Source organism: Asparagus officinalis, chromosome 10, assembly GCF_001876935.1.
Source record: "Asparagus officinalis chromosome 10, Aspof.V1, whole genome shotgun sequence".
Taxonomy (NCBI): domain Eukaryota; kingdom Viridiplantae; phylum Streptophyta; class Magnoliopsida; order Asparagales; family Asparagaceae; genus Asparagus; species Asparagus officinalis.
The window spans coordinates 34,611,534-34,639,073 of NC_033803.1; the positions used below are offsets into that span (position 1 = coordinate 34,611,534).

General features: G+C 37.0%; 1 protein-coding gene across 1 annotated transcript; it reads left to right on the forward strand.

Moving 5' to 3' along the window:
* On the forward strand, positions 363-25,628 carry LOC109826626 (protein NRT1/ PTR FAMILY 5.10-like). The gene is made up of 5 exons (XM_020393648.1): positions 363-401; positions 1,399-1,503; positions 1,592-1,813; positions 16,665-17,143; positions 24,701-25,628. The coding sequence occupies exons 1-5, from the start codon at positions 363-365 to the stop codon at positions 25,476-25,478; spliced, it is 1,623 nt and encodes a 540-aa protein (XP_020249237.1). The 3' UTR covers positions 25,479-25,628.

Genomic DNA, 27,540 nt, shown 5'->3' on the forward strand with positions numbered 1-27,540 from the left:
AACAAATACAAACTTTAACACAACAAGCACAAAACCCACAAACAGAATTTACAGCTTTAGAGCAAGCAAATCAACTTCTTCTTAATAATAATAATAATAATGTTTTTAGATTACTATTCAGATGAATATGAGTTTTCGTTTGAAATTAGAGAATATGATGACTCCTTAGTCATTAATATAGTGCAATAGGGAGAATCATCGGTCACGATTTTATCACCTAACCCTAATCGATCTCCTTCATCCCACCTAATAATCCTAATATTTGATTTGCTTAAATTTTACCCCATCCTTTATTCCTGAGATGACAAGACCTGCCTTAGCTGCACCATCCTCCTCATGAAAGCGTGGTGATTTACCCACCTATGGGGTTGTTTGGCAATCTGAAAGTGAATTTAAAATATGTAAGTCACTTTTTTTTTACAAATGACTTTTGCATCCATGTCAGCATGCAAGTGAAATACAGTGTTTGTTTAAAAATTTAAATTATTATCGAAAGTGCAATGTGAAGATGACGTGGCAAAATAAGATTAATTAGAAATTATAATTAAAATCATTTAATTAAATTAGTTACTTTTTTGTCACTTTCATGTGACTTCACCACTTTTTTAGGAGAAATCAAAATTACATTAAATCATATGTGACAACTTTCTTGCATCTCACTTTCATAACCACTTACATGAAAACAAACACCTTAATTGTTAAATAAAATTAACTTTCTTACTTTTATCTTTCATTTGCATGCAAACAAACATCCCCTATATGCAGACAAAATATAAGCATACGTATGAAGAAGCTGTTATACATAGTATTGTTCACATGGGAGGACTTTATTTTAATATAGGCAACATCCCTATTAGGAAAAGAGTAAACTATATTAATAGATGGATTACTCAATGTTTCATACAAATACCCATAGTTTTTAAATGGCTTTTTTGAGCTACCTTAAAAAAGAAACACTAGAGGCACACCCTTGGACATAATCCCAACCACACCCCCTCATCTGCTACAGTGCAGGGGGGCTCACATGGGATTTTTTTAAAAATCCCATGTGGGGCCCCCTGCACTGTAGCAGGTGAGGGGGTGTGGTTGGGATTGTGTCCAATGGTGTGCCTCTAGTGCCACTCACCTTAAAATCTCTAAAAGTCACACTTTAATACCATGTGTTTTGTGATATTGTTGTACATAGAGAAAAGTTAATGCTGCCCGAATTTTTTAACTTCAGGTATTTATGTGCAAACTGAAGTACTTTGGATTTTAATTTGGGAGGCCTTAAAAGTCCCATATTGTTGAAACTATAGGCATGTAAGTGCAGTTCTTCAAATATCTGTAGTTTTAGCCTTGACTCATGACTCCCCTCTGAAGAGGAGAGAAGAGGGAAGGCAAACCGGACCCAAATAGACCAAAATCCACTGCTCCACCGGCCAACCGCCGCCGTGGACCACCTCGGCCGTCCGATCTCAAGATCCTCCACCGGCGGCTGGACCTCCGCCTTATTCATCATCGGTAACCCATCTCAATTTTTTACCATCAACTAAATTCTAGATTTTCCACCAACAGCAGCCTCAATCTTCTCTCTCTCTCTAACTACAAGCTAGTGGTGGAGTTGGCGGAGAGATCAGCGTACAACGGTGTATCGTTGAACCTGATAACGTACCTCACCGGCGACCTCGGGGAGTCAACCGCGTCGGCAGCAGCGGGGGTCAATGCGTGGTCCGGCATGGCTTTGATGACGCCGCTGCTCGGAGCTTTCGTCGCTGATTCATATCTTGGTCGGTACCGTACCATCGCCGTCGCGTCTCTGCTCGACTTTCTGGTTCGGATTCTAGTCTTAGCTTTTTTTTCCCGGTGGCTTTCGTCAGTTTGTGTTGATGGATTGCTTTCAGTTAGGGGGTGTTTGGCAAATTGAATGTGAATTAAAAGTGTGAAAGTCATTTTTTTCGTAAGTGAGAAAATGCATCCATGTCATCATGTAAGTGAAACACAGTGTTTGTTTACACAAGTAAGTTATCGTTAGAAAGTAGAAAAGTGAAGATAGTGAAGATGATGTGGCATTTCATATATTTATTTATTTATTAAAAACCATATCATATTCTAAATGGTTTTGGTAATTGCAAAAAGTAGTCAGCATTTAAAAATACATAAGTAGCACGATTAAACACAAAAATAGGAAATTTAATTCATAGCATAACAACTTGAAAAAAAAATCATGTAAAGACCCCTTATCAGATTTAATCAACAGCTACAGATTGTATACTTAAATTAAAAAATAAGGATTTTTTTATCATAGTCATTTACATCCTTAATGCTCGGGAACTAGTCTCTCAATTCACTGAAATTGCAAATGTGTCCCTCGATTCTTATATCTTGCTATTAGCTATTGACTTTGACTAAAGGGATTAATCTGAAAGAACTTACAAAAATTGAAGAATGTAATAGTAATTTCAGGAATCAAGGGATTAATTGTGCAACAACTCATAAGTATTGATGCACTTGATAGCAATTTCAATAATTTGAGAGACTAGATAAAATAGCAAAGATTAAGGGGCTAATATAGATAACTCAAGAAAAAATGATATTCCCAAACTTTAGATGTTGTGAACCGCCATGCATAAAAAACTGGTTAACGAACCTAAGAAAGTGAAATTTTAATTAAGAAAATATTTTTTTATTAAGAGTGGTCCTCATTTTTTCCACTTACATGTGACATCCGCACTTTTTTAGGGTAAGTTGAAATTGTATTATAGCTTAGGTGGCAAGAGTTTGGTATTTCACTTTCACATACACTTCCAATAAAACAAACATCAAAAGTGATAAAAGTAAGTCACTTTCACACTTTCACTTCCTACTTTCGGGTAAACAAACACCCCCTTACTGCAACAAAGACTCAGTCAATTTTTGCTGCTGTTATTTTCCTTATTTTTAGCCATTTTCTGTTTTCCAGTTAAAAAACACTACCAGTTAGTGATGTTAGTGGCTGGATTTTAGTTGTTGTTGATAGTGGAACATGATTCCACGTAGTTGCTTGTTTTTAGGATTCACTAGATAAAATTTTCTGTATTTAAGTATTATTTCTGTTCAATAGAAGTGTGTGGACATTTTACAGCAATATCCCTTGTTGTTCTTGCCTTTATTTCTTTCTCAAAGTTAGTTTTACAGCATAAAACTCCAACAAAGTTGTATCAGAGCTCTCTTCTTGAGGAACCTATAACTGAGAGAAACACATTACATGGATTCAATTGAAACTCCTTTCACTGCACTAGCACCACCTGTCTTCAATGGAGAAGGCTATCATGTGTGGGCAGCAAGAATGGAGGCTCATCTGGAGGCAAATGATCTCTGGGAAGCTGTCGAGGAGGACTACGAAGTTCCTCCATTGCTTGTGAATCCAACCATGGCGCAGATTAAGAATCAAAAGGAGAAGAAATCAAGGAAGTCAAAGGCGAGAGCTACGTTATTTGCTGCTGTCTCACCTGAAATCTTTGTCAGGATTATGACTATGAAGTCAGCTTTTGATGTCTGGAAGTTCCTGAAGAAAGAATACGAAGGAGATGAGAGGATTAAAGGAATGCAGATTCTCAATTTGATCAGAGAATTTGAACTTCAGAAGATGAAGGATTCAGAGACTGTCAAAGAGTATTCTGACAAATTACTCAGCATCGCCAACAAAGTAAGGTTACCTGGCTCTGAATTTCCTGATTCTAGAATTGTTCAAAAGATTCTTGTAACAGTTCCTGAAAGGTTCGAAGCAACCATCTCTGCGTTGGAGAACACTAAGGATTTGTCAAGGGTTAGCTTGGCAGAATTGTTGAATGCTTTGCAGGCACAAGAACAGAGAAGACTTTTGAGGTCTGAAGGGTTTGTTGAAGGTGCATTAGCTGCAAGAGCTCAGTTCAATCAAGGAGGAAAAGGGAAGAAGAATGAGAAGTACAAGAAGGGAAGCTCATGTTCTAATTCTCCTAATACCAGTAAGGGAACAAAATCCGATTTTCCTCCTTGTAAACACTGTGGAAGGAAGGGTCATCCACCTTTCAAATGCTGGAGAAAGCCAGACCGATTTTCCTCCTTGTAAACACTGTGGAAGGAAGGGTCATCCACCTTTCAAATGCTGGAGAAAGCCAGACCAGCAATGTGAGAAGTGCCAGAAAGGAAGGGTCATCCACCTTTCAAATGCTGGAGAAAGCCAGACCAGCAATGTGAGAAGTGCCAGAAGATGGAACATCATCACTGAATTTGCAAGAGCAACATTCAACAGAAGAATGCGACACAAGCGAATTTGAAGCAGAAGAATGGTGCTCAAGTAGCTGATCAAGAAGAGGAGCAACTCTTTGTAGCATCTTGTTTTGCTACTAGCAACTCGAGTGACAAGTGGCTTGTTGACAGTGGTTGCACAAACCGCATGACATTTGACTGTGATCTATTTAAGGAGCTAGACACTTCTGTGGTATCCAAAGTGAGAATAGGCAATGGAGAATATATTGCAGTTAAGGGAAAAGGCACTGTGGCAATTGAAAGTGCTTCAGGTACAAAACTTATCAGAGATGTTTTATTTGTACCTAACATTAGCCAAAATCTATTGAGTGTTGGCCAATTGCTTGAGAAGGGTTTCAAAGTTATCTTTGAAACAAATCAGTGTCAAATCAATGATTCAGAAGGCAAAGATGTATTCAAAGTGAAGATGAAGGGGAAGAGCTTTGCACTAGATCCATTGCAGGAGGAGCAAGCGGCTTACTCCTCAGTCGCTAGCATCACAGAAACTTGGCACAAAAGACTCGACCATTTTCACCATGCTGCAGTACTGAACTTGCAAAGAAAAGAGCTTGTTGAAGGCCTGCCTCAGCTGGAGTTAGAACTACCAGGTTGCAAGGCCTGTCGATATGGCAAACAAGCAAGACTTCCATTCCAGAAATCTGTCTGGAGATCAACTGAGAAGCTGCAACTCATCCACACTGATCTTGCTGGACCTCAGAGAACTCCTTCACTTAAGGGGAGTAAATATTACATAATCTTTATTGATGACTTCACTCGTATGAGCTGGATTTATTTTCTCAGATTTAAATCAGAAGTTGCGGGCATTTTTTGGAGATTTAAGTAGTGGATCGAGAATCAAAGTGGTTGTACCATTCAAATGTTGAGGTCAGATAATGGCAAAGAGTATACTTCAGATCAATTCAATCAGTTTTGTGAGGAAGCTGGCATTGAGCATCAGTTAACAGCCCCATACACTACTTCAGATCAATTCAATCAGTTTTGTGAGGAAGCTGGCATTGAGCATCAGTTAACAGCCCCATACACTTCACAACAAAATGGAGTCAGTGAAAGAAAGAACACAACAATCTTTGAGATGGCAAGATGCATGATGCATGATAAAAATTTGCCTAAGGAGTACTGGGCAGAAGCAACAAACACGACAGTGTTCTTGTTGAACAGACTTCCTACTAAAGTCGTTAATGGGAAGACTCCTTTTGAGGCATGGTATGGGTTCAAACCTAATTTGAAAAATCTAAAATTTTTTGGATGTTTGTGCTTTACTTATGTGCCACAGATCAAGAGAGATAAGCTTGACAAAAAGACAGAGGCAGTGATTTTTGTAGGTTACAATACCGTCTCTAAAGCTTATAGAATTTTCCAACCTCACACAAGGAAAATTCTTATAAGTAGAGGGTTACAATACCGTCTCTAAAGCTTATAGAATTTTCCAACCTCACACAAGGAAAATTCTTATAAGTAGAGATGTGCATTTTATGGAAAATGAAGAATGAATTTTCCAACCTCACACAAGGAAAATTCTTATAAGTAGAGATGTGCATTTTATGGAAAATGAAGAATGAAATTGGAAAGGAAAGCAATCAACTTCAGTTTCAAACCAGACTTCAAAATTCCATTTGAAAGAAGATGAATTGGTGGATGAAGTTCCTGTAAGAGGTATGAGATCACTTTCTGATATTTATCAAAGGTGTAATGTTGCTGTTCTTGAACCAGCGGACTTCTGGGAAGCAGAGAAGGATCCAAAATGGATAGCTGCAATGAAGGAGGAGCTGGGCATGATTGAGAAAAATCAGAAATGACAACTTGTGAAGAGGTTTGCAGATAGGAAAGTGATAGGAGTAAAATGGGTGTTCAGAACAAAATTGAATGCAGATGGCTCAATTAACAAGTACAAAGCCAGGCTTGTTGTGAAAGGGTATGCTCAAATTTTTGGTGTTGATTTTTCTGATACATTTGCTCCTGTTGCTCGACTTGATACAATCAGTTTATTACTTGCTATTGCTACACAAAAAGACTGGAAAGTTTACCAGTTAGATGTAAAGTCTGCATTCTTAAATGGTTTTCTTGAGGAGGAGATATACGTTGAGCAGCCTGATGGATTTACAGTCAAAGGGCATGAAAATGATGTGTATTTGCTCAAGAAAGCATTGTATGGCCTGAAGCAGGCACCTAGAGCCTGGTACAGCAGAATTGATGAGCATTTGATGCAACTGGGTTTCAAAAAAAGACTCGGTGAAGCTACACTCTACATTAAAGGTGACGAAGTGAATTTTGTTATTGTCTCATTATACGTTGATGACTTGCTGGTGACAGGAAGTAATGTTGAGCTTGTTAACAAGTTCAAGGAAGACATGAAACAGACCTTTGAAATGACAGATTTGGGAGAGATGGCTTATTTTCTTGGAATGGAGATTCAGCAGAAAAGAGGTGAAGTCTTTGTTTGGCAGAAGAAGTATGCAAAGAAGATCTTAAAAAAATTCAGAATGGAGGATTGCAAGAGCATGCCTACTCCAATGTGTCAAAAGGAGAAGTTGAGCAAACATGATGAAGCTGAAAGAGTTGATGAAACTTTTTACAGTGGTTGCCTCATGTATCTTACAGCAACAAGGCCAGATATTTTGCATGTTGTAAGTTTGCTATCCAGGTTCACTAATTGTGCAACTGAAACTCATCTTAGAGCAGCAAAAAGAGTGATTAGATATGTCAAGGGAACATTGGATTTTGGAGTAAAGTTCCATGCAAGTCAGATTTGTGTTCTACAGGGATATTCTGACAGTGATCATGCTGGCTCTTCTGATGATATGAAGAGCACTTCTGGTTATTGCTTTAATCTTGGTTCTGGTATTTTTTCATAGTGTTCCAAAAAACAGGAGATTATTGCACAATCAACTGCTGAAGCAGAATTTATTACAGCAACAGCTGCTGCAAATCAGGCTTTATGGCTTAGAAAGTTGATGGTTGATCTAAATTTGAAGCAAGAAAAGTCCACATATGTATTTGTGGATAATCAAGCAACAATTGCAATCTCAACTAATCCTGTTTTTCACGGGAAAATGAAGCATTTCAACATTAAGTTGTTCTTTCTTAGAGATCTGCAGAAAGAAGGTTCTATTGTTCTGAAGTACTGCAAAACTGATCTTCAGCTAGCAGACATTTTCACAAAACCTTTGCCAAGAAGCAAATTTGAGTTTCTTAGAGAAAAGCTTGGAGTTTGCAGCAACTAAGCAAGGAGGAGTGTTGATGGATTGCTTTCAGTTACCGCAACAAAGACTCAGTCAATTTTTACTGCTGTTATTTTCCTTATTTTTAGCCATTTTCTGTTTTCCAGTTAAAAAACACTACCAGTTAGTGATGTTAGTGGCTGGATTTTAGTTGTTGATAGTGGAACATGATTCCACGTAGTTGCTTGTTTTTAGGATTCACTAGATGAAATTTTCTGTATTTAAGTATTATTTCTGTTCAATAGAAGTGTGTGGACATTTTACAGCAATATCCCTTGTTGTTCTTGCCTTTATTTCTTTCTCAAAGTCAGTTTTACAGCATAAAACTCCAACAGTTTGTTTGGCATATCTGCTATCATTGGTCCACATTTTTGGATCACCTCTCCATATTTGTTTATTGGTGATGTCATCCTTGTTAATAGCATTGCTTTGGTGATGTCATCCTTGTTAATAACATTTTTTACAAATAGCAGGGACAATAGCTCACAAGTTCCATATTACCAATGAGAGGTTAAGGTTTTATTGAGCCCATTTTTATTCAAAATATTGTAATTTAAAATTCATTTCTTTTAGTTTAAAATCTTACTGGTTAATTAAGCCCTTCCAAGTAAAATGAAACTTCATATATACCACAGATGGGGGGCCAAAAAAAAAAAAAAAGAGAGAAACAAATGGATGGAGAAAATAAAGGCTAAGTAGTGATGAGAGGTTTGATTGAATGACAAGGGGAGAAAGATGTCAATGATGAGGAGGAACAATAGATGTAAAGTTTAGTATGGGGAGAATGAAGATGGTGGGCTGTTAAAGTTTATGATGGGTAGAATGAATAAGGTGGGTTGTTAATTGGTGAGGGGAAATATATCTAGGGAAGATGAAGGAGGAATAGACTTTGTACCTATCCGCTTCGTTTTGTACGCGAGAATGAAATCAAATGAGAATGAAATAGATGTAGGAATGGAATGAGATAGATGTGAGAATGAAATGCTCATTCTCATTCTCATGCTTGGATGTGATTAGAGAATGAAATGGGAATGACAATATTTTTTGTGTTCGGTATAGGTAATCAATAAACAATCAAGATATTATTTCAAAATTTTGATTCCCAAGAAAATGAGAATGCCCATTCTTTACCATCTCATTGGGAATTCTCATTCCCACATAAAGTAAGAATGAATGAGAAGTAGGAATATTCATTCTAGCTTTTAAAAAGATGTATTTGATATGCATGAATAAGAACTGGGAATGAACATTTCATTCTCACCCGTTCTTGTGTATCAAATGAGGCGCAACAGAAGATAAAATAAGGTTAATTTTAGAAAACCTCCTCAACTATATCAGTTTTTTCAGAAAACCCGCCTCACTTGTTTTTACTCTAGAAAATCCCCCTCAATTTTATGTGTTGAAGATAACCCTCCTTAGCATTCAAAATAAGACTTAACCCCCTTAATTTTTTTTCACTCAACCCCCAACCTAACAATATTAAATCTAACATAAGACGTGATAATCACATATCTAAATTACTATACTATACCTATGAGATTAAGAATTTACCATATTGTCTCTTCTTAACTTCGTTTTGTTAGAGTACCTCTCATTGTATTTTACCCTCTTCCTTTTTCTCTAATGCCATTGCTAGGTTCAGGCCCGAACCCAAATTATTTTTTTTGTTTTTTGAAACTTCAAACTTCTTTTATTTCATACTTATTCATGCTTCTAATGTTTGAAAATTTTTAAAATTTAGTGTTTTTTTTGAAGATGGTTTCCTCATCAACAAGACTAATAATTGTTGGTTCTTCCAAAAAAATTATTGGTTTTTTAAACTTTGGTTGGTCTTTTAAACTTATGTAGGTTTTATTTAATCAAGGGTATTTTAGTCAAAAAAATTAATATTATTGGGGGGCTATCTGAGAAAATTATAAAGGCTGAGGTGTTGGGGGTGGGGGTATGATTCACCTCATAGTTGAAGGAGGTTTAGTCATATTTTGAAAGTTGATGGAGATTATCTAGAACAACCCCAAATTTGATTTCCCTATAGTTAAAATAGTTGAGAGGGGTTTTCTAGAATTAAGGAGAAGAGTTTTCTAGAATTAACCGTAAAAATTTATGGGATTGAAAATGGAATTCCAAATAGCCACTTCACCTATAATTGTTGCAGTATAGAAAGTTAAAGTTTTGGTAGTATTTACTGTTACTACCATCGGTACTTTGCAATTTATTTTTAGAGTACCGAAGTTGTCGGCTTATTTTAATTAAAAAGTTGATAATAGCAACTTTCCAGTCCATTCCAATTGATTTAGTTGGTATTTTCAATTCAATAACACATCGCCAAATTTGATGACACATCACCATTGACTTTGGGGTTAACATTGCAATTAAACTATGTAATTGGAGAAAATTAACATGGAAGCTCACATTTTAGCACTTTTCATCTTTTCCTTTCCAAAGAATACATCCAGAGAACCCCATAACACACCCTTGCAAAATGTTTTTTGTCTTACTGTTGGGCCTTGAGGGAATGTACGACAATTAGGGTAAATATAGTTTAATAGAAGATAACTATTGATTTTACTATGCTTTTAAGCTGTTTGATACTATTGTTAAAGTAGTATATTTAACATCTTTGAGGTATATATGTGGAATGCAAATAGGTGACTATTGTAATTTGGTAGGTGATGTAATTTGGAACTGAATTACACTCATCCACTAAACACTTGATGGTTGTTATTACAAGTAATGTTTGGTCTGTTACTTTTTAGAGAATGTTTGATTTTTTTAAATAGTTCAGATACTATTTTAAAATGTTTGAATCAGCCTTTTTATCTTATGTTTCTTTTTTATCCAACATGAACTGGTTTTTAAGCGAAACAAAGTAATCCAAAAAAGGATACTATTTTAAACCCACCCTCTTTCGAACATTTACAATCCAAGTATTCTCGTTAGGAGCGAATTAAAATTTTTGGACGAAATTGCCGCTAGCCTTTTCCTTTTTCTTCACATGAGATTTATTTATTTCTATTGTAATATTTTCTTGCTACAATTTCTTCTTCGCAAGAATATTGCTTAGTTCCCAATTCCTAATAGTGCTCGGTTCCTAAATTAACAGGATGATGAATGTGCATCTAGATTAACAATTTGGTATATACTAGTGTTGTTAATATATACCCCTTAAATCACATGTATTTGTAAAAATACCTCCCAAATTATAGTATTTACACAAGTCCGCCCAATTCATCAGCATTTGGAAAAAGGAGAAAAATACCCCTCTTAACTAATGGGGGCTAGTCATCAAACCATAATGGAGTTGTTATACATCATTGCTATTCCCAAACAAATTCTTCACATGCCCAAGCAATAGAGCTTACGGATGAAACCTACAGAGAAGAGAAGAAGAGGAAAACAGGGAGAAATAGTGAAGGGTGTGGAGGGTAGTGGTTAAGTAGTACCTTTAATGGGGCAAGAATGAGAAATTCAATTTTATTATATAATTATTAGGAATATGTTAGGTAGTTAACCTGACTAGGGGTATATTAGTCATATTAGAGAACTTTAACTAGGCTAACATAATTTTAGGGAACATGTTGAATATATTTCTTAACAGAATAGTCGAGGGATAAATTTTTTAATGTTGATGAATTGATAGGAGCTTTTTCAAATATCCATGATTTAAGGGGTATTGCAAATATCCATCATTTAAGGAGTATGGCTACAAACTATTGCAATCTTGAGTGAGGCAACAAACTCCAATCGGAGGTCCCAGGAGCATTTTTTAACGAGGAGTTTGCATATTATTAACCTGCTTTGGGCCATGATAACAACAATTAAAAAATAAAAATATGACTATTGCCATCCTAATTTCATACTAGATTGTTGGAATCAGACAAGTTCTTTCACATTACGTGACCAACTTTATGAAATCGATACCAATTACAAGTGGTAGAAATATTAGTTTTTTTATGATTGGTGGATGATGTTTTTTATGTTGGGGTTTACATATATACCACTCAAATCTTACATAATTACATATTTACCCCCAAATCTTGGTATTGGTAACAATTTCCCCAGTTCTCTTACATTGAATTTTTCTACCTTTCCCACTTGATGGTTTTAGTTTTTAAATGGAGTGCATTGCGAACCTATTGAAAATTATTGGAATTTTTTGACATTTTCCTTTTAGAAACCAATATTGTTAAGTTGGAGGGGTAGAAAAATCCAATGTAAGAGAATCCGAGGATAATTTTGCAAATACCATGATTTAAGTGGTATATATATATATATATATATATATATATTCCCTAAACTAAGAAGGCAAATGAGGGAAGCCACTGCTCTCGTGATCTAGGGTTAGCAAAGGGCATAACCAGATTCAAGATAGTGTGTGAGAGAAGAGGGTTTCATAGTTTTTGTCTGTCCAAAATATTGCAAGGTTGGGAGAGAGTTTCACAATTTTTGTTCATTTAAAAGATTGCAATGAGATGATTTTATAAAGAGTGGGATTTGGAGAGAATATCTTAGAACAAATTATTAAATATACTTAAACATAAAAGGGGTTTTTGTGCGCGCGCGCAAAAACCCCTTTTATGTTTAAGTATATTTAATAATTTGTTCTAAGATATTCTCTCCAAATCCCACTATTTATAAAATCATCTCATTGCAATCTTTTAAATGAACAAAAATTGTGAAACTCTCTCCCAACCTTGCAATATTTTGGACAGACAAAAACTATGAAACCCTCTTCTCTCACACACTATCTTGAATCTGGTTATGCCCTTTGCTAACCCTAGATCACGAGAGCAGTGGCTTCCCTCATTTGCCTTCTTAGTTTAGGGAAATCAAAACCATATCTCTAGTCTAATTTCTTAATTGCAATAGGATACAAACTCCTTATTATAATTAGACCCAATCTCCTAATCATGATAGGCCACTAATTCTAACTCTCATTAAGTTGTACAAAGAATCAAATGCACAATCTCAACATACTCTCCTCAGACACGCTATCTTTTATCTAGTTATGCCCTCTGCTAATCCTAAATTACAAGAATAACGGCTCCCCTCCTTTTCCTTCTTAGTTTTCCTTCAATAATGAAAGACTATATATAGGGAAACCAAAACCCTATCTCCAGGTCTAACTTGCTAATTAGAATAGGATACAAACTCCTTATCAGAACCCAATCTCCTAATCATGATAGACCTCTAATTCTATCTAGCTCTCATGAAGATATAGAAAGAATCAAAGACACAATCTCAACATACTTATCACTTAGCTTTCCATATGACCACAATGTCGATTAGTCAACTTGCTGGTGCTGGTTAGGTTATAAATTTCTCACTCACTTCTTATATTTTGTAAGATCCTTGCACAATCGAGAAGATGAGGGTAGGTTGTAGAGTGAATGAACCTCATCATATGGAGTATCTTCACCTATCTCATTCTTTTACTAGCTATAGGCTTTCGACTCTCCACTTTTAATATCTGGCATCACCAATTATGTCATATCTCTGGCTCTACGTTTGACACTCTTGTCTGATTCTAGATTACAAGATCTTTTCATTTTTCTCTGGTATTTAATTGTAGTACTTGTTGTTTTGCAAAAAATACCATGCACTTTATCTTTTTCACCACGAAACCATGTACCCTCTGAATCTTTTTATTTGAAAAACTAACATCTGTCTCACCCGTTATGGTTATAGATATCATGTATGTTTTGTTGATGACTACTCTTATTAAACTTGGATTTATTTGTGCTCGTTTTGATATTGTTCATTTAAACGGAAATCACAAATATCATTATATTCAATTTCAAAAACATTTATAAGTTATGAAATCTGATAATGTTCGTGAATACATTTCCTCAAACATGCAAAATATTCTATATCTAACTATACTCTTGTTCAACAATGCATTGTCATACTCTCGAAGAAAATGGTGTTGCTGAGTGAAATCATCGGTACATTCTTGAAACCACTAGAGCACTCTTAATCTTCACATGACCCCCACACTTTTATTGAGCTGAAGCTCTTATGACTATTTTTCTCCTGTTCAACATCATCGCGTCCTCATTACTAAAAAGACATTTCTCAATGTTCTCGTGTTTACTTTTACTATTTTCTTCCCACATTTGGTTTTGGTTGTTTCATTCTCCAACATTCTCGTGAATAAACATCTTCTCAATCCATGAAATGAATTTGTCTCTGTAGAGTTTTACACACAAAGGTTATTATTACTACAAATCCACCACTCGTCGTCTTTGTAGATTTCAAAATTTTATGTTTCTTGAAAATGTACCATATTTCACCATAGCTTCAAACACAGATTTTTCTTTTCTGGACAACGAAATCAATAAATCAAGTCACCTTCTACATCTTCATTTTCTCCCCTTCTACCTACCCCAATCATTTCCTCTTCTCTAATTCATCCATCTCTGACCGTTCCCTCTTCTCCCATTTCTCCAGATGCTTCTGCCAGTCGACCTTCGTGTCTACCTCCGCATCATGTAATGATACTCCAGCTACTATTGGTTCTTCGCCGCCTAGCTCATCCTGTGCTGATGCTTCTAAGTCACCTCGTCACAATCTTGTACAACATCAACGGCTTCCTGTCCATTACGGTTACCATATGATTGATTCTTATTCTCCACAAATTTGTCTCCTTTCTTGCTGGTATTCATTTTCTCAAGAAGCTAAGTCATATAATGACACTGTAAAGTACTGGAATGAGAACTAGCTATGCATGACTTGAGGCTCTTCACTGTACTCATATTTAGGATTTAGTTCTATTTTGTCCTTGGGTTAAAACTGTCAGCTGAAAATGGATCTACAAGAGTAAAAACTAGGTTTAATGGCTCTATTGAGTGAGACAATGCTTGTCTTGTGATTTGTGAATTTTCACATGAATATCAGTGTTTTCAATGCGCAAAGCGCAATGCGGGGCTCAAAGCATCTTTACGCGCACATGCGCAAGGCGTAACGCGATGCGCGCGCCCGAGTGATGCGAAGCGCACACCACACATATAATATTTCAATATATGTAATCAAGCGCGAAAGAACATGTTTTTCGAATTTACATGAAAAATATCATGATAAATAATATCTTGCTACAAAATCACAATATATTGCCTTAATTTCTAATGCTAACACCCAACATAGTAGCAAATTTTATCAAATTTTAAATCAAATGTTAAATCAAGACTTATATCCAAACTAAGGATTAGTAATGGTCCTCAATTGAAAGTTATTAAAAAAACCCAATGGATTTATTTTGCTTTTTGGGATATGGAATATCAAGTATAAAGACTCGATTGAAATGTTAACAAATAAAACTATATGAGGAGATGTACTACATGCATCCTACACAAAGTACAGATGTACGCGAGGCGCAAAAAGCGCTGCTGCATCAGATGTGAGGCGCTTCGCCACCGCCCCGCATCGTAAGGCGCATGAGGCGCAATGAGGCGCGCGCCTTTGAAAACACTGATGAATATGACATAGATTATGAAGAAACGTTTGAACAAGTTGCTAAGATAACATTGATTCACACTCTTATTGCTGTTGTTGCTGCTCAAAACTGGCCATTATTTTCTGTTTTTGCTGCTAAAACCGTATTTTTTATATGTGATTTTTCAAAAGAAGTTTACATGCAGTATCCTCATTTATTTTCTGCTCCAACTCATGTCTGTCATCTTATGCAAGCTATTTACGGACTCAAGCAAGCCCCCAGGCTTGGTTTGAGTGGTTCCGACAAGTCTCACCGCTCTGTTGGCTTCACAGAGTCTTACTGACAACATCATGTTCCATCGATCTTCATCTCAGGGCTGTGTTCTTTTGCCTTTTTATGTCAGTGATATGATTATCAGAAGTGATTATGCATGAACCATCAACTCCCTAAAATAACAGCTGCAAAATTAGTTTGAGATGAAAGGTCTCGAGTATCTCCATCACTTACTAGGAAGTGGAAGTTGGTTATTCCTCCAGATAATATCTGCTTTCTCAATGAAAGTACATTTTTTATATTCTTCAATGAGTTACACTTACCGACACTATTGTTTCCCATTCTACTCTCATCTCTCCAAGTATTTAGTTGAATCTGAAATTTTGACATGATGATAGTGATCCTTTACAACAACCCACATGTTATTGTGAACTTGTGAGTTTATCTATCTATTACTCATTTGGATGTAGCTCATGGGTTCATATTCTGCATCAATTTGCGAGCGGTCCTACTTCCACACATTACGGCACTCTTCTTCATGTCTTGCGCTATCATCGTGTCACTTTGACTTAGCTATTATTTTTATCCTCACACTTATCCATTTCTCCTTGGCCTAATGGATGCAGAGTGGATTGACAATGCAGATATGTGCCACTTGCCTACTGGATTCTATCTATATAGTCCTTAGATCCTACCTTATATCTTACGAAGCTAGCGTCGAGATATTGTACCTTGATCTAGCACTAAAAGCAGAATGTCGAGCGATGGCTAGCACAAACTGAGCTATATGGGTGTTACTATACCACCAGATACTCCATTATTCTGTGAACATCAAAGTAATCTCCACGTTGCCACAAATCAAGTGTTTCATGAATGCATAAAGAACATCAAGATCAATTGTCCTCTGGTGCATCAGGGATACGAAGCTCGTCAAATAACTCTCTCATGTTCTTCCAAGTAGAAAGTGACTAATTTCTTCAACGAGGCACAAATTCAGACTTTCACCAAGTTTTTGTGTCCAAACTCTCTATTTTTGACCTACTGTGAGTTTGAGAGGGAGGGGTGTAAAATGTTGTAGTAGATCATGTTAGTATAGCAGTATATATCTACATTGTTTTATTCTGATTTTGAGCCTTCTATATTTGGTCTTCTAATATGTATATAAACCAGGCATGCAACAATAACATTGAACTATTAATGAGAGTTATTTTCTCCTCATTAATCTTCCTGCTCTAACAATGAAAATGATATATATTTAGATCTCAAAACCTTACCCGCATTTCAAGATATAAGTAGAGGGTCATTATACCGTTGATTATTAAAATGGATTACAAGAATAGTACAAAAATGTCGTACATGCAGTATTTTCCTTCAGTGTTTTTAGAAAGATAGCCACTTTGGAGGGATATATATGAAAGGAATTTTTTGCAAAATAAGTGAACTTGCTATATTTCTTACTTCTATTTTAACAGGGCCTTGCGATGCTTACACTATCTGCCATTTTGCCAAGCCTCAGCCAACAATCCCAAGTCATACTAGTATACTTCTCCCTATATCTGGTGGCATTTGCTCAAGGTGGTCATAAGCCTATTCTTGAAGCATTTGGTGCTGACCAGTTCGATGAGAACAATCCACAAGAGCTCATATCGAGGAGTTCTTTCTTCAACTGGTGGTATTTTGGGATGAACATAGGTATTACAGTCACTATTGTGGTCTTGACTTATGTCCAAGATAACATCAGCTGGGGACTGGGGTTTGGAATACCTTGCATTCTCGTGGTGATAGCTCTAGTGGTCTTCTTGATGGGTACAAAATCTTATCGGTACTATCTCTTGGAAGGCGAGTGTCCATTCACGAGAATTTGGAGAGGGTGCACCGTTCTTGTTAAAAGAAATTGCATATCAAGAGAAGAAAGAGAAATTCAACGTCTTCATGGAGCTGATGAGTCCAGGTAAGAGCATTCATTATTTTGTTAGTGGTTTAGTCACCTGGTGCATGTCTTATCCTTTAGTTAAACCATAGTTATTAATGTTTTATCTGAATCCATTCTTAAACTTTAAAATATTATGTTCTGTTATTTCCTCTTTTCTAGCAGTGATGGTAGGACTTCATGCATTAAATATGGTTGTTAGGAAAGTTATATCCTAGATATATTTTTCTTTTATATAAGTTGTCTTATACCATAACTACTTTTCCTTGTATCTAAGAAGGTGTTTGGAACGGCTTATTTTTTGGTCAAACTAGCTTTTAAGCTAGATTTTTTATTTCTACCCATCGGCAAAATACCAAATAAGTTTGCTTGTAAATCACATTTTGAAATGCTGGTACATCCTATCTTTTGATAAACTAACTTATAAGTTAACCTAAATAAGCTTGGTTTGACCAAACAAATTACTATACTATCCAAATAATTTGTATAACATTTTTATCATTAAAGCCAAAAGCCACTAACAGGTAGGATAACCTATAAGCTTCAAAAAATAAGTCTTCCTAGACTACCTCTATATATTGTCAGGTATCTGACCCTAAGCCACAGGTAAAGATCAACCAATTCTTTCATATACTGCTAGACTTCTTATTCTCATGTAAGTTTGAGGATAATCATAGTCCTTGCCACTTTTTATGTTTGATTTCATTACTAATACATAATATGAATTATTGGGAGCAATTTGGAGTTGGTTAACTTCTACGAGATCCAACTCAAATTCTTCAATGTCCTCTATAATTTTTTCATTTGTGTTTTTTTTTTTAGGACATTCATTTGCATAGCGGCCTACTTTGTGGCATATGAAACACTTCCAAGCTCATTTTGAGATGCGGTGTTTTACTGTGAATTTTTTCTTTCCTTGGGTTTCCCCTATTTCCAATTTTTATTTTTTGTTCAGAAAATTTTTGTTTCCTAAACTTATATGGTTTGCGGAATTTCTTTTTATAAGGTTTTCATTTTTTATATGGTTTAAAGTAACCATATTCTAATGAATAACCTTGGATCTTGTTGCAGCAAGATTGCCCAAGGGCGTTATTTCTAACTTCTAAGTTGGCTTTTTGTTTGTTTAAAAGCCTTAGATAGTTGACAATATTGCTCTAGTTCTTTTAGTATAAAAAGCTGAACAACACCACTAGACCTTTCTTCAGGAGAGACATTTTTTATGAATGCTTCTTCTAAAAGAATATCCCATGGCCTAAGTAATTTTTTAAATACATTTTCTATCCACAAATCCACTCGTTGCTTATTTTCAAGACGATAGACTAGCTTAAAATAATCTATTAAAAATTCTTCTACATAATAAATCTGACATAATCTCATTTGTAGGAGTTTTCTTTCTATGTTAGGGTCTAGTTTCTTTAAAGGTTGCCCACAGAGGTCCTTACAAAGTTCATTCATTATTATAGCAAGGGCAGCTTCTGGCGTCATATTTTTTATTTTTTCTTTATTTCCATCTTTTGTAATATCTATTATTTTTACCCAGTAAGCTGCGATGCCATCAAACAAGAATGTAACATATTCTATGAATTGAGGTCTACACCATTCATAAAAATGCATTATCCCTATAATGTGTTGTGTCCACCTATTTATATAGTTGGTTCTTTCTTTAATCGGGATATTGTTTATGTTAAAATAGAGTCCTCCTATACTTACAAGTTTATGGACTGTAGCTTCCTCATACATTTTTTTTATATTTAGTCCTCATATAAGACTGTAAATCTCCTCGTTTATATTGCAAAGAAGCCGGTTTTGACCCAGAACCTGTCAATTCTGGTAGTCCAAACATTTGGTTCCAATTTTCATTTTTGCTAAGTATTTCCATTGGCTAGGTGGAAAATTGGTATCTAATCCAGTTCCTTCCTGTTGAGGAGGTAGGTTCTGTATAGGTTGTTCTGGCTGATTAGTGACGGACGATTCCCCATACTCTATCATAGGTGTATCAGCCATGTTTATGACAAGGATATCATCATATTCACTTATTTCTAATGATGACTCATTTTGCCTATCATCATAATAATAGTTTAATAAAGAACTATGATTGTCTAATAATTGATTTGTTTGCTGTAGGGCAGCAAATTTTGTTTGAGGGTCTTGTACTTGTTGACTTAGGGTTTGTATTTGTTGTATTAATACGACCCTATTTGAGTAACTAAAATCTTCTCGTTGAAGGATATTTGTCAGACCATTTGTTTTTTCATCATCATATTTAAGTTATTCGTCCAATGCCATTTTCGAGGTGGTTTCTCATTATGGGTTGGACTTTTATCTTTTATTTTTAAAGATTATATTTCTTCAATCTGTTTTTTAAGATTTAGAATATTAGTATTCAAATCCTCTAAAGGATATACTATATCAATTACAGCATTTAGCATGAATGCCAAATCCTGGTTAGTTGGAAACTCCTTGGAGTCTTCTAGTAAATAGAGTAAGTGCTTGTAATTCTTCGGTTCAGCTCTTAGCTTATAATTTTCTAAGATTAGTTTTGACATAATTCAAGGATTTCTTCCCCTTTCTCTATCTCTTATTATGTCGTTCACCTTCTACTATATCGGCTTATATTTTACTATACCTATCAAGGGTCTGACCCATTTTCTCCTCGGCTAAACACACACCATCTGAATGTGGCTTTCTCTTCAAACTTAGGACGCGAACCGGCGGCACTCATGCTACAACCAACCACGACCATAATCCTAGCATGTTGCTTTAGAGAGCCTAGTTTCGTTTCCTATCTCTAGGCGTAACTTGATAAGTAAAGAAAATATAAACAGAATAGTAGAAATCAAACTACATAACGTAGGCGGAGATTGGAGGCAAAAATAAATTTAGAACAACATTTTATTAATAAGAAGAAGGCTTACAAGATGTATCATGTATATTACAAGACTCCACACTAGCAGGACTTCGACTTGGATATAGGCTCTGATACCACTCAGGGACTTCACAACTTGGATACAGCTCTGATTAATAATATAAAATCTTTTTCGTAATCTCTCATTAACACGGTATTAGAGCTCCCTACATTAAATTAATCCTAGCCATCCATAATACCCTATTTTTCAATTCTAACCACTGATCATGGCAATATCTATTAAGTAGCCCAGTTGGTATAGTCCTACCCTATGAACTCATGCTAGGCCCAGATATCCCGCATCCCTCTCCCGTTGAGCAACTGTTAAGACCATCGCCAATGGCTGGGAAAACCTATTAGTGACATCTCTGTTAAGAGAGTCTATGAGGCCCTCTCTTCGTCTACAACTACGCCCTCTCCTTGGGGTGACGGCTCCTGGACTTGGATTTGGAGATTGAAAGTCCCTCTTAAAGTCCGCTTCTGGATTTGGAAGTTAGCCCATGAAGGCATCCCCACACGGCAAGCCCTTCCAAACCGACAGATTCTCTCGACCTCAGAGTGTCCACGCTGCCATGATTACAATGAGAACAACCAGCACTTAATCCTCGCCTGCCCAAAATCCTCATCACTGTGGACAATAGTTTGGAGGAAATTGCGCCTCACGATCTCCTGCCGCTCCATGGCGGATTGGTGGAAAATTCTTCATGGGGTAGGAATTGGTTCTGGTCTCGTCAAAGCCTTTCACCAAGCTTGGTTTGCTTACACAGCTTGGCTGTTATGGTTAGATCAGAACAATAGTGTGTTTAACAATCAAATGAGGCCCAGCGAAGCTATTTTTGAATCTTACAACTCTCTCGTCCTGGAGCAATTTGCTTCATGTCCAATTGAAGCCCCGCGGGAAGAATTGTCTCTACTTATAGCCTGAGAATTAAGGCCTACTATCACAACCAGTCGGGCCCCAACCATGGTGACCTGGGAACCACCTAGGGACAATTGGATTAAAATCAACTTTGATGGTGCATGCAAATTGGATTCTTCCAAGGTAGGCGCATGCTTCCTCATCCGCTATGCAGGATCTCCTATATTAGCGGCAACCGCAATTCCAACTGATCTCATTGAGGTAACTACGCAGAACTGATTGGTGCTTGGTCCGCCCTCACTTGGTGCTACAAAAGGTACGGGGCATGCTTAGTCTGGATTGAAGGCGATTCTAAGCATGTCCTTGACCTCCTTAGTAAGGAACCCTTCCACACTGATTCCCCAATTCTGGTCGACTGCTAATCCATCCTTTCTTCGATGGGAGAATACAAGATCTCCCACATATTCAGAGAAGGTAATGCTTCAGCTGATCTTTTGGCCAATATAGGTTGTGGAACGACGTCATCTATTTTTTGGGAGTTTGATTTCCCAGGCACCTTGCTAGCCTCTGTAGAGAGGGACATGAGAGGACCTTTTGTGCGATTGTAACCTTTTGATTTCTATCCTAGCAAGGAAAAAAAACCCACTGATCACGGCTAAAGCCCCAACTCCAACATCCTCTTCACACAGCCGTCAAACCCAACCCCAGTCATTCCCCATCACCAGACCCTCTTCGATCAGATCCACTCTCGATCAGTCCGATCAGAGCCGATTCTTCTCTATTCCTCTTTCCCATCTCCAATCAAATCCAGCCACGACATCGATCTCTGCCACGTTGTTCTCATCTGCCCTCATCGTAGACTTCTGTCGCGTCGACCTTGTTAGCCTCAGCCTCGACGTCAACCTCTCCCACAAACGTCTCCATCCTAATCAGATCCTAGCAGCCCTCGACACTGTCGAGTCCCTATCATTGCTCCAATTTGTCATTGATGCCGCTGCAGTTTGTCATCGACGCCACTGCAATTCCCTATTATTACTATCTCAACAACTTTTTTTTTGCTCCCTCCGTGCTCCGCTGCACTTTGTCATCAACGCCTGCGACTCATGTTTCAGGCATTCTCTAACGATCAACATCACCTTTCAACTCCTCTTTGACACACCTCTCAATCCATCCTCAATATCCTCGAGTTTGACATCCTGAAACTTTTGCAAACTCTACGCCCACCAGGTGTTCAATGAAGTCTCCCAACTAGATCACGCCCTTTCCAATCACACCCTCATTACCTCTCTCCGACAGCCTTGACCAAGGCCACCTCTCAACTTTCCTGCGTGTACTCCGCTGTTCGACTTGATTGTCGATCATGGATAAGAAAGGATTGTCTAATTTCCCTGCGCTTGATGTTCAACTCCAAGGTGTTTGAAAACTATATTGCATGGGCACTCACAATGCAATATAATCTTCGTGCTTTTGAACTATGGAGATATGTTTGGGGCACCATCAAGCGCCCTTCTGAAGTTTCAGTCATGTCCACTATCACCCCTACATCGAAATTGTCTTCAGTCTCCATGATCTCTAACATAGGATAAGGTTATTCGCAATAATGAGCAAATGATGCCTATATCATGTGGTCGGTTTCTATTCCAATCCGCTATATATTGGACGGTCATCGTCATCTCGAGAGCAAAGGCTGGCTGTCAGCCATATGTTTATTCAGTCAGGCCCTACTCAAGGGTATCAGCTATGTCAAGCTCTGAAAGAGGCCAAGCAAGAAGATCTTTCTATTCAAGATTTCTATTCTCTGCTTTCTGGCTATTGGGAGGAGTTGCAGACTATGGAAGTTCTACCATAGATTTCATGGCAGACTTTTCTACAGAGTTTCAGAAGCAACAAGATTGTCAACAGTTATTTCATTTTGCGATGCGATTACGCACTGAGTTTGAGGCACTCCGTGGTATCATTCTTTATTGTCAACCACTTCCTCTTCTCGCAGAAGTAATTGCTGAGTTCACCTCTGAGGAGACTCGTCTTTGGATGTTGTCATCTTCATCTGTACTAGCCCAGTCTGCATCCTCACCCCTATTCTTGCAATTCCTCATCATCATCATTCAGCTAATCATGGACCACCAAATCGTGGAACTGATTAACAATGAAGTTGAAAGAAAATCCTATCAGAGTTAATATGTAGTAGGGATGAGCTCAAAAGACGGGGATGTTGAGAAAATATTAACATTCAAACATCAAGTTTGAACAATATGAGAAGTGAATAAAATCCTGAATCCCTCTTACAAAAGTTGATTCTTCTCATAATACAAAATCTAATCAATAGACCAAAGTTTATCAATTGATATACTTTTGTGACCCTACTAGGATAGAGGCATTTTCCTTTGCTTTGTTGTAATTGTAAATGCAGTAAGATATTAGTCCCAAATTAGTCATTTGTATTTTTGCAGTTTTGATAGAGTGAATATAGTTTCAAACCAAAATCCAATGTTCATTAGTTAAAAAAATTGTTGGCTTTGAACCTCTTGTTACAAGAAATACATTTCCATCAAATCAAATGTTTGTATCTGATAAACGATTGACAATTTGTCATAACATGATGACACTATGTTAAATTTTTTCGATTAAATTTTACTATAAGAATTGCAAGATTTATTATGGACAAATTATCTTGCAATAAATTCTTCTATTTTCACTATAAAATAAATAAAGTTTTATTGGTAAAAGAACTTAATTAATAACTACCTATGAAAAGAAGTTACATCTTCAGGCAAAGGAAATAAGAAAGAAGGATAAGAGTCTCCATAAAAATATGAAAAAAAAATAAACCAAATTGTGCTAAATAATGTGCAACCTCATTTCTCAGCCAGCTAACGTGAGCAGAAACATTAGCTGAAACTGGAACACTCTCTCCAAATCTGCTCCGCAATGTGAGTTTAAGGTGTTAAGCATTCACCAACTTCACAAATTTCTTGAATAACCGCTGAAGCATCTGATTGTATGGTTGCTATCCTGATATTCAGGATTTTTGTAAATTTCACCTATTCTAATATCGCCAAGCATTCCACAATATCAGGCGAGCCTACACCACCTACCACCAATAGTTGCCAACACTGAACCGGCATCATTTCGAATAAAAATGCCAAAAGCATCCGCTCCTGAAACATTGTCTGTAGCCCTATCACTATTAATATTTGCTAAACCCATTGATGGAGAGTCCAATGATCTCTAGACCGAATATGTGTGACGATGAGAGATCTGAATAGCTGCAAAGTCCGCGTCCAAGCCTTTAGCAAAGAGGACCATACTTGACAGTTGGAGAGGTGGCCCCCCCAGTCTTACTCGATTTATAGGGGACCACAACGTCCAAAGAATAGGTGCAAACAATCTGAGTTCCACTTCCTTCAATAACACCATTGCTTGCACTACCCAGTGCGCCAAACTAATGTCTGAAAGGGCTGTAATACTAATCTAAAGCCTCGCTAACTCCCAAACCTCCCGAACACAAAATGAATACACGATTCACACCTTCCGTAATGGCTGAATTACAGAGAAAACATCTCTCTTCCTTACACCCCAATCACATAAACCTAGCTGAGTATGTAAAATATCGTGCATGAATCTCCACAAAAAGATTAAATATTTGCTACTATCATGTTTCTAATCAAATATTATGAATAGAAATTTGGTTACAAAATGTGTGGTTGCAGCTCTATGTCCTGTCAACCAAACAACCCCTTAGTACGGTTCGGAATGCATGTTTTATGTTGACATCATCGAATATAATTGATTAGGGTGACCATTCCTTAAGCAGGATTGAGGAAAATGGTGATGCACAACGAGTAGAAGAAGCGAAGGGTGTGCTGCGACTATTTCCCATATGGGCAACTTGCCTACCTTATGGTATCATCTGCGCCCAATGCAATACTTTCTTTACCAAACAAGGAAGCACGATGGACAGAAGAATCGGTTCAACTTTCAATGTCCCACCAGCAGCACTCCAGAGCCTTTTTTGCGGTGCAATCCTCGCCTTTATCCCAGTTTATGATCGAATCATCCTACCAATATCGCGAAAGTTCTCCAAAACACCATCGGGTCTTACTACTCTTCAGAGGATTGGCATAGGATTCAACTTTTCAATAATGTCGATGGTGGTGGCAGCTCTAGTTGAGATTAAAAGGCTAAAGACTGCACGAGAATTTGCACTTGTTGATCGACCAGATATCACTATACCCATGAGTTTATGGTGGTTGGTTCCTCAATATGTTTTCATTGGCATCTCTGAGGTATTTATTGTGATTGGCCAACAAGAGTTTTTCTATGATCAGGTTCCAGATGCACTGAGAAGCCTTGGGCTTGCTCTCTATCTCAGCATCTATGGCATTGGAAATTTCATTAGTAGTTTTCTTGTGTCTGTGATTGATGGAGTAACTGAGAGTGCAGGTGAGAGTTGGTTCTCTAATAACCTGAACCGTGCACATCTTGACTACTACTATTGGTTTCTGGCTGTTCTCAATGCCCTATCGTTTGTGATCTACATGTATTGTGCTCATGCTTTTGTCTATAAGAAGAAAGATAATGTTGCATTGTAATGCCAATTTTCTGCTGCTGTGCTTGCGTAAGATTTTATGAAAAGTAAAAAGTATTCATGTAGCATAAAAAGAAATATTTGTTTGCTGAGTGCTTGGAATTGCTGGTTGAATCTTGATACAAATTTAACGTGGGACTTGAAGCGCATTAAAGACGAAAAACTTACACTTCATTAGATGTGATGTTTAAGGCACATCAAAGGCCAAAAACTTACATTTCACTGGATGGGATTTTTAGATGAGCTTTTATTCCATGATGGATGTCCTTCAGCTAATCGTAGCTAGCTTGTATTTTTGATGGAGTAGTGATAAAAAAAACTTTATGCTTAAGTTCAGACAGGAGTACTTGTATCTGGATTTTGATGACCTTCACTGAAGTTGCATGTACATAATGCTCTTTGTTGTATATACCATCTATTAGGATCTTGTCCGTATAATAACAAATATGTATTCGTGAATAACTTGTGCTTGAGATTAAATATATATATATTGTGGAATCAAACAGTGTAGGAGTCAGCTCAGAACAATAATTCAGCAAGCAGCCTCATGGATGAGCAGCATACACATCCGAGCATATTGCCCCTCGCTGAGTGGTTTGCCCATTGTTGAACAAATAATAATAATAATAATAATAATACTTTTTTGTGTGCAAATTATCAGAGCATGACCAACGCCAATGTTTAATGGATAGATACCTACAAGTTAAACTAAATAGTCATAGATATTGAACTTGTATACAACGATGTTTTTTTTGATCGATTCATTGAACAATTCTTGCATCAGAAACAAAAGAGAGACAGATGAACAGAACGCAAAATCAATATTGACATAAAAATACGTGAGAAGTCTTCTGATCTGTGGAATATAAATTGCACAAATGGCTCACCAATTGATCAACCAGAATATGCTGGCTCTAAATAAGCAAGGTCGACTTCGACTGGTACTCAAACTTGCCTAACGAATCTATCAAAACGTTCCCTAAAATGGAATCCCTTTTTCAGAAAAGGTTCGCTGGTGTTAACGATAAAATCACTATTGGTGATTTGGCCACAACTTAGCGGAAAAAAGATGAAAGCGTCACGGATTATATTACTCGATGGCGCAATCTCAGCATCAAATGTGAACAAAATCTCGAGCAAAAGAGCAAGCGGTAAGTTTGCTTATGAATAACATAGACAATTGGATAGCACCATTCTTGTGCATAGGGAGTATAAATGCATTCCAGACACTAATTGCTCAAGTCCAAAAATTAGAAAGGACAAACCCTTCAGTACTCTTCAGTTTGCAGCCGAAAAATTTTAGATAGGAGGATGATCCTGAATATTGTCCCTACCATAGATTTATAAGTTACCGGATCAAAGTTTGTTATGTCTTTAATGGTGTGTTTGGGAGTTTACTTAGGGAAGGGAAGGAAGGGGAAAAATTCTCCTTCCTTCCCTTCCCCTCCATTACACCCCAATTTGGGGTGTAAGAATTTGGGCCAAATTTCCCCTCCATTCCCCTCCTTTACCCTCCAAAATGAAACTCCCAAACAAGGTTAAAATGAAATTTCCCTTCCCTTCCCCCTCTCTACCCTCCATCCAAACAGGCTGTAAAGATTGGGTTGAGAAACAGTTGAAGGCGGAAGAGATTATTCTTTCAGAGTCTACTCTTGTAGACCCTCATACTGAAGAAACAAATCTAGAGGAGGCATCCGAAGGTCTTTTCTGGGGGCATGAAGAATCACCAAATGGGGAAATTATTTGTCCAAATCATTCACAAGCACCGTAGGAGATGGCTAAATCCAAGAAAACCAAAAAGATTTTGAAAAGTATTTTCAAGATAATTAAAAATCTTTATAAAAGCTCTCCATTAGTTGAACAAGCTTATGACATGGTGGAATTGTTGGATTTAATCTAATAAATCTATTTGTGGGCACATATGATTAATCAGTGTGTATTGTTATCTTTCAGGATAACCCACTAAAGTGATCAATTAATTTGGGTTAATGTGTATTTAAATAAATCATGGGGTTATATGTACAGATACCAGGTTGTAATTGTGATTTGTTGAGGGGCCAAATTGC

What these genes read in the sequence shown, in the direction of transcription:
- LOC109826626 (XM_020393648.1), top strand. Translation starts at nt 363, where the DNA reads ATGGGGTTGTTTGGCAATCTGAAAGTGAATTTAAAATAT. An exon ending in TGAAAGTGAATTTAAAATAT is followed by an intron (nt 402 to 1,398) that starts GTAAGTCACTTT and finishes GGACCCAAATAG; the next exon opens with ACCAAAATCCACTGCTCCAC. An exon ending in CTCCGCCTTATTCATCATCG is followed by an intron (nt 1,504 to 1,591) that starts GTAACCCATCTC and finishes TCTAACTACAAG; the next exon opens with CTAGTGGTGGAGTTGGCGGA.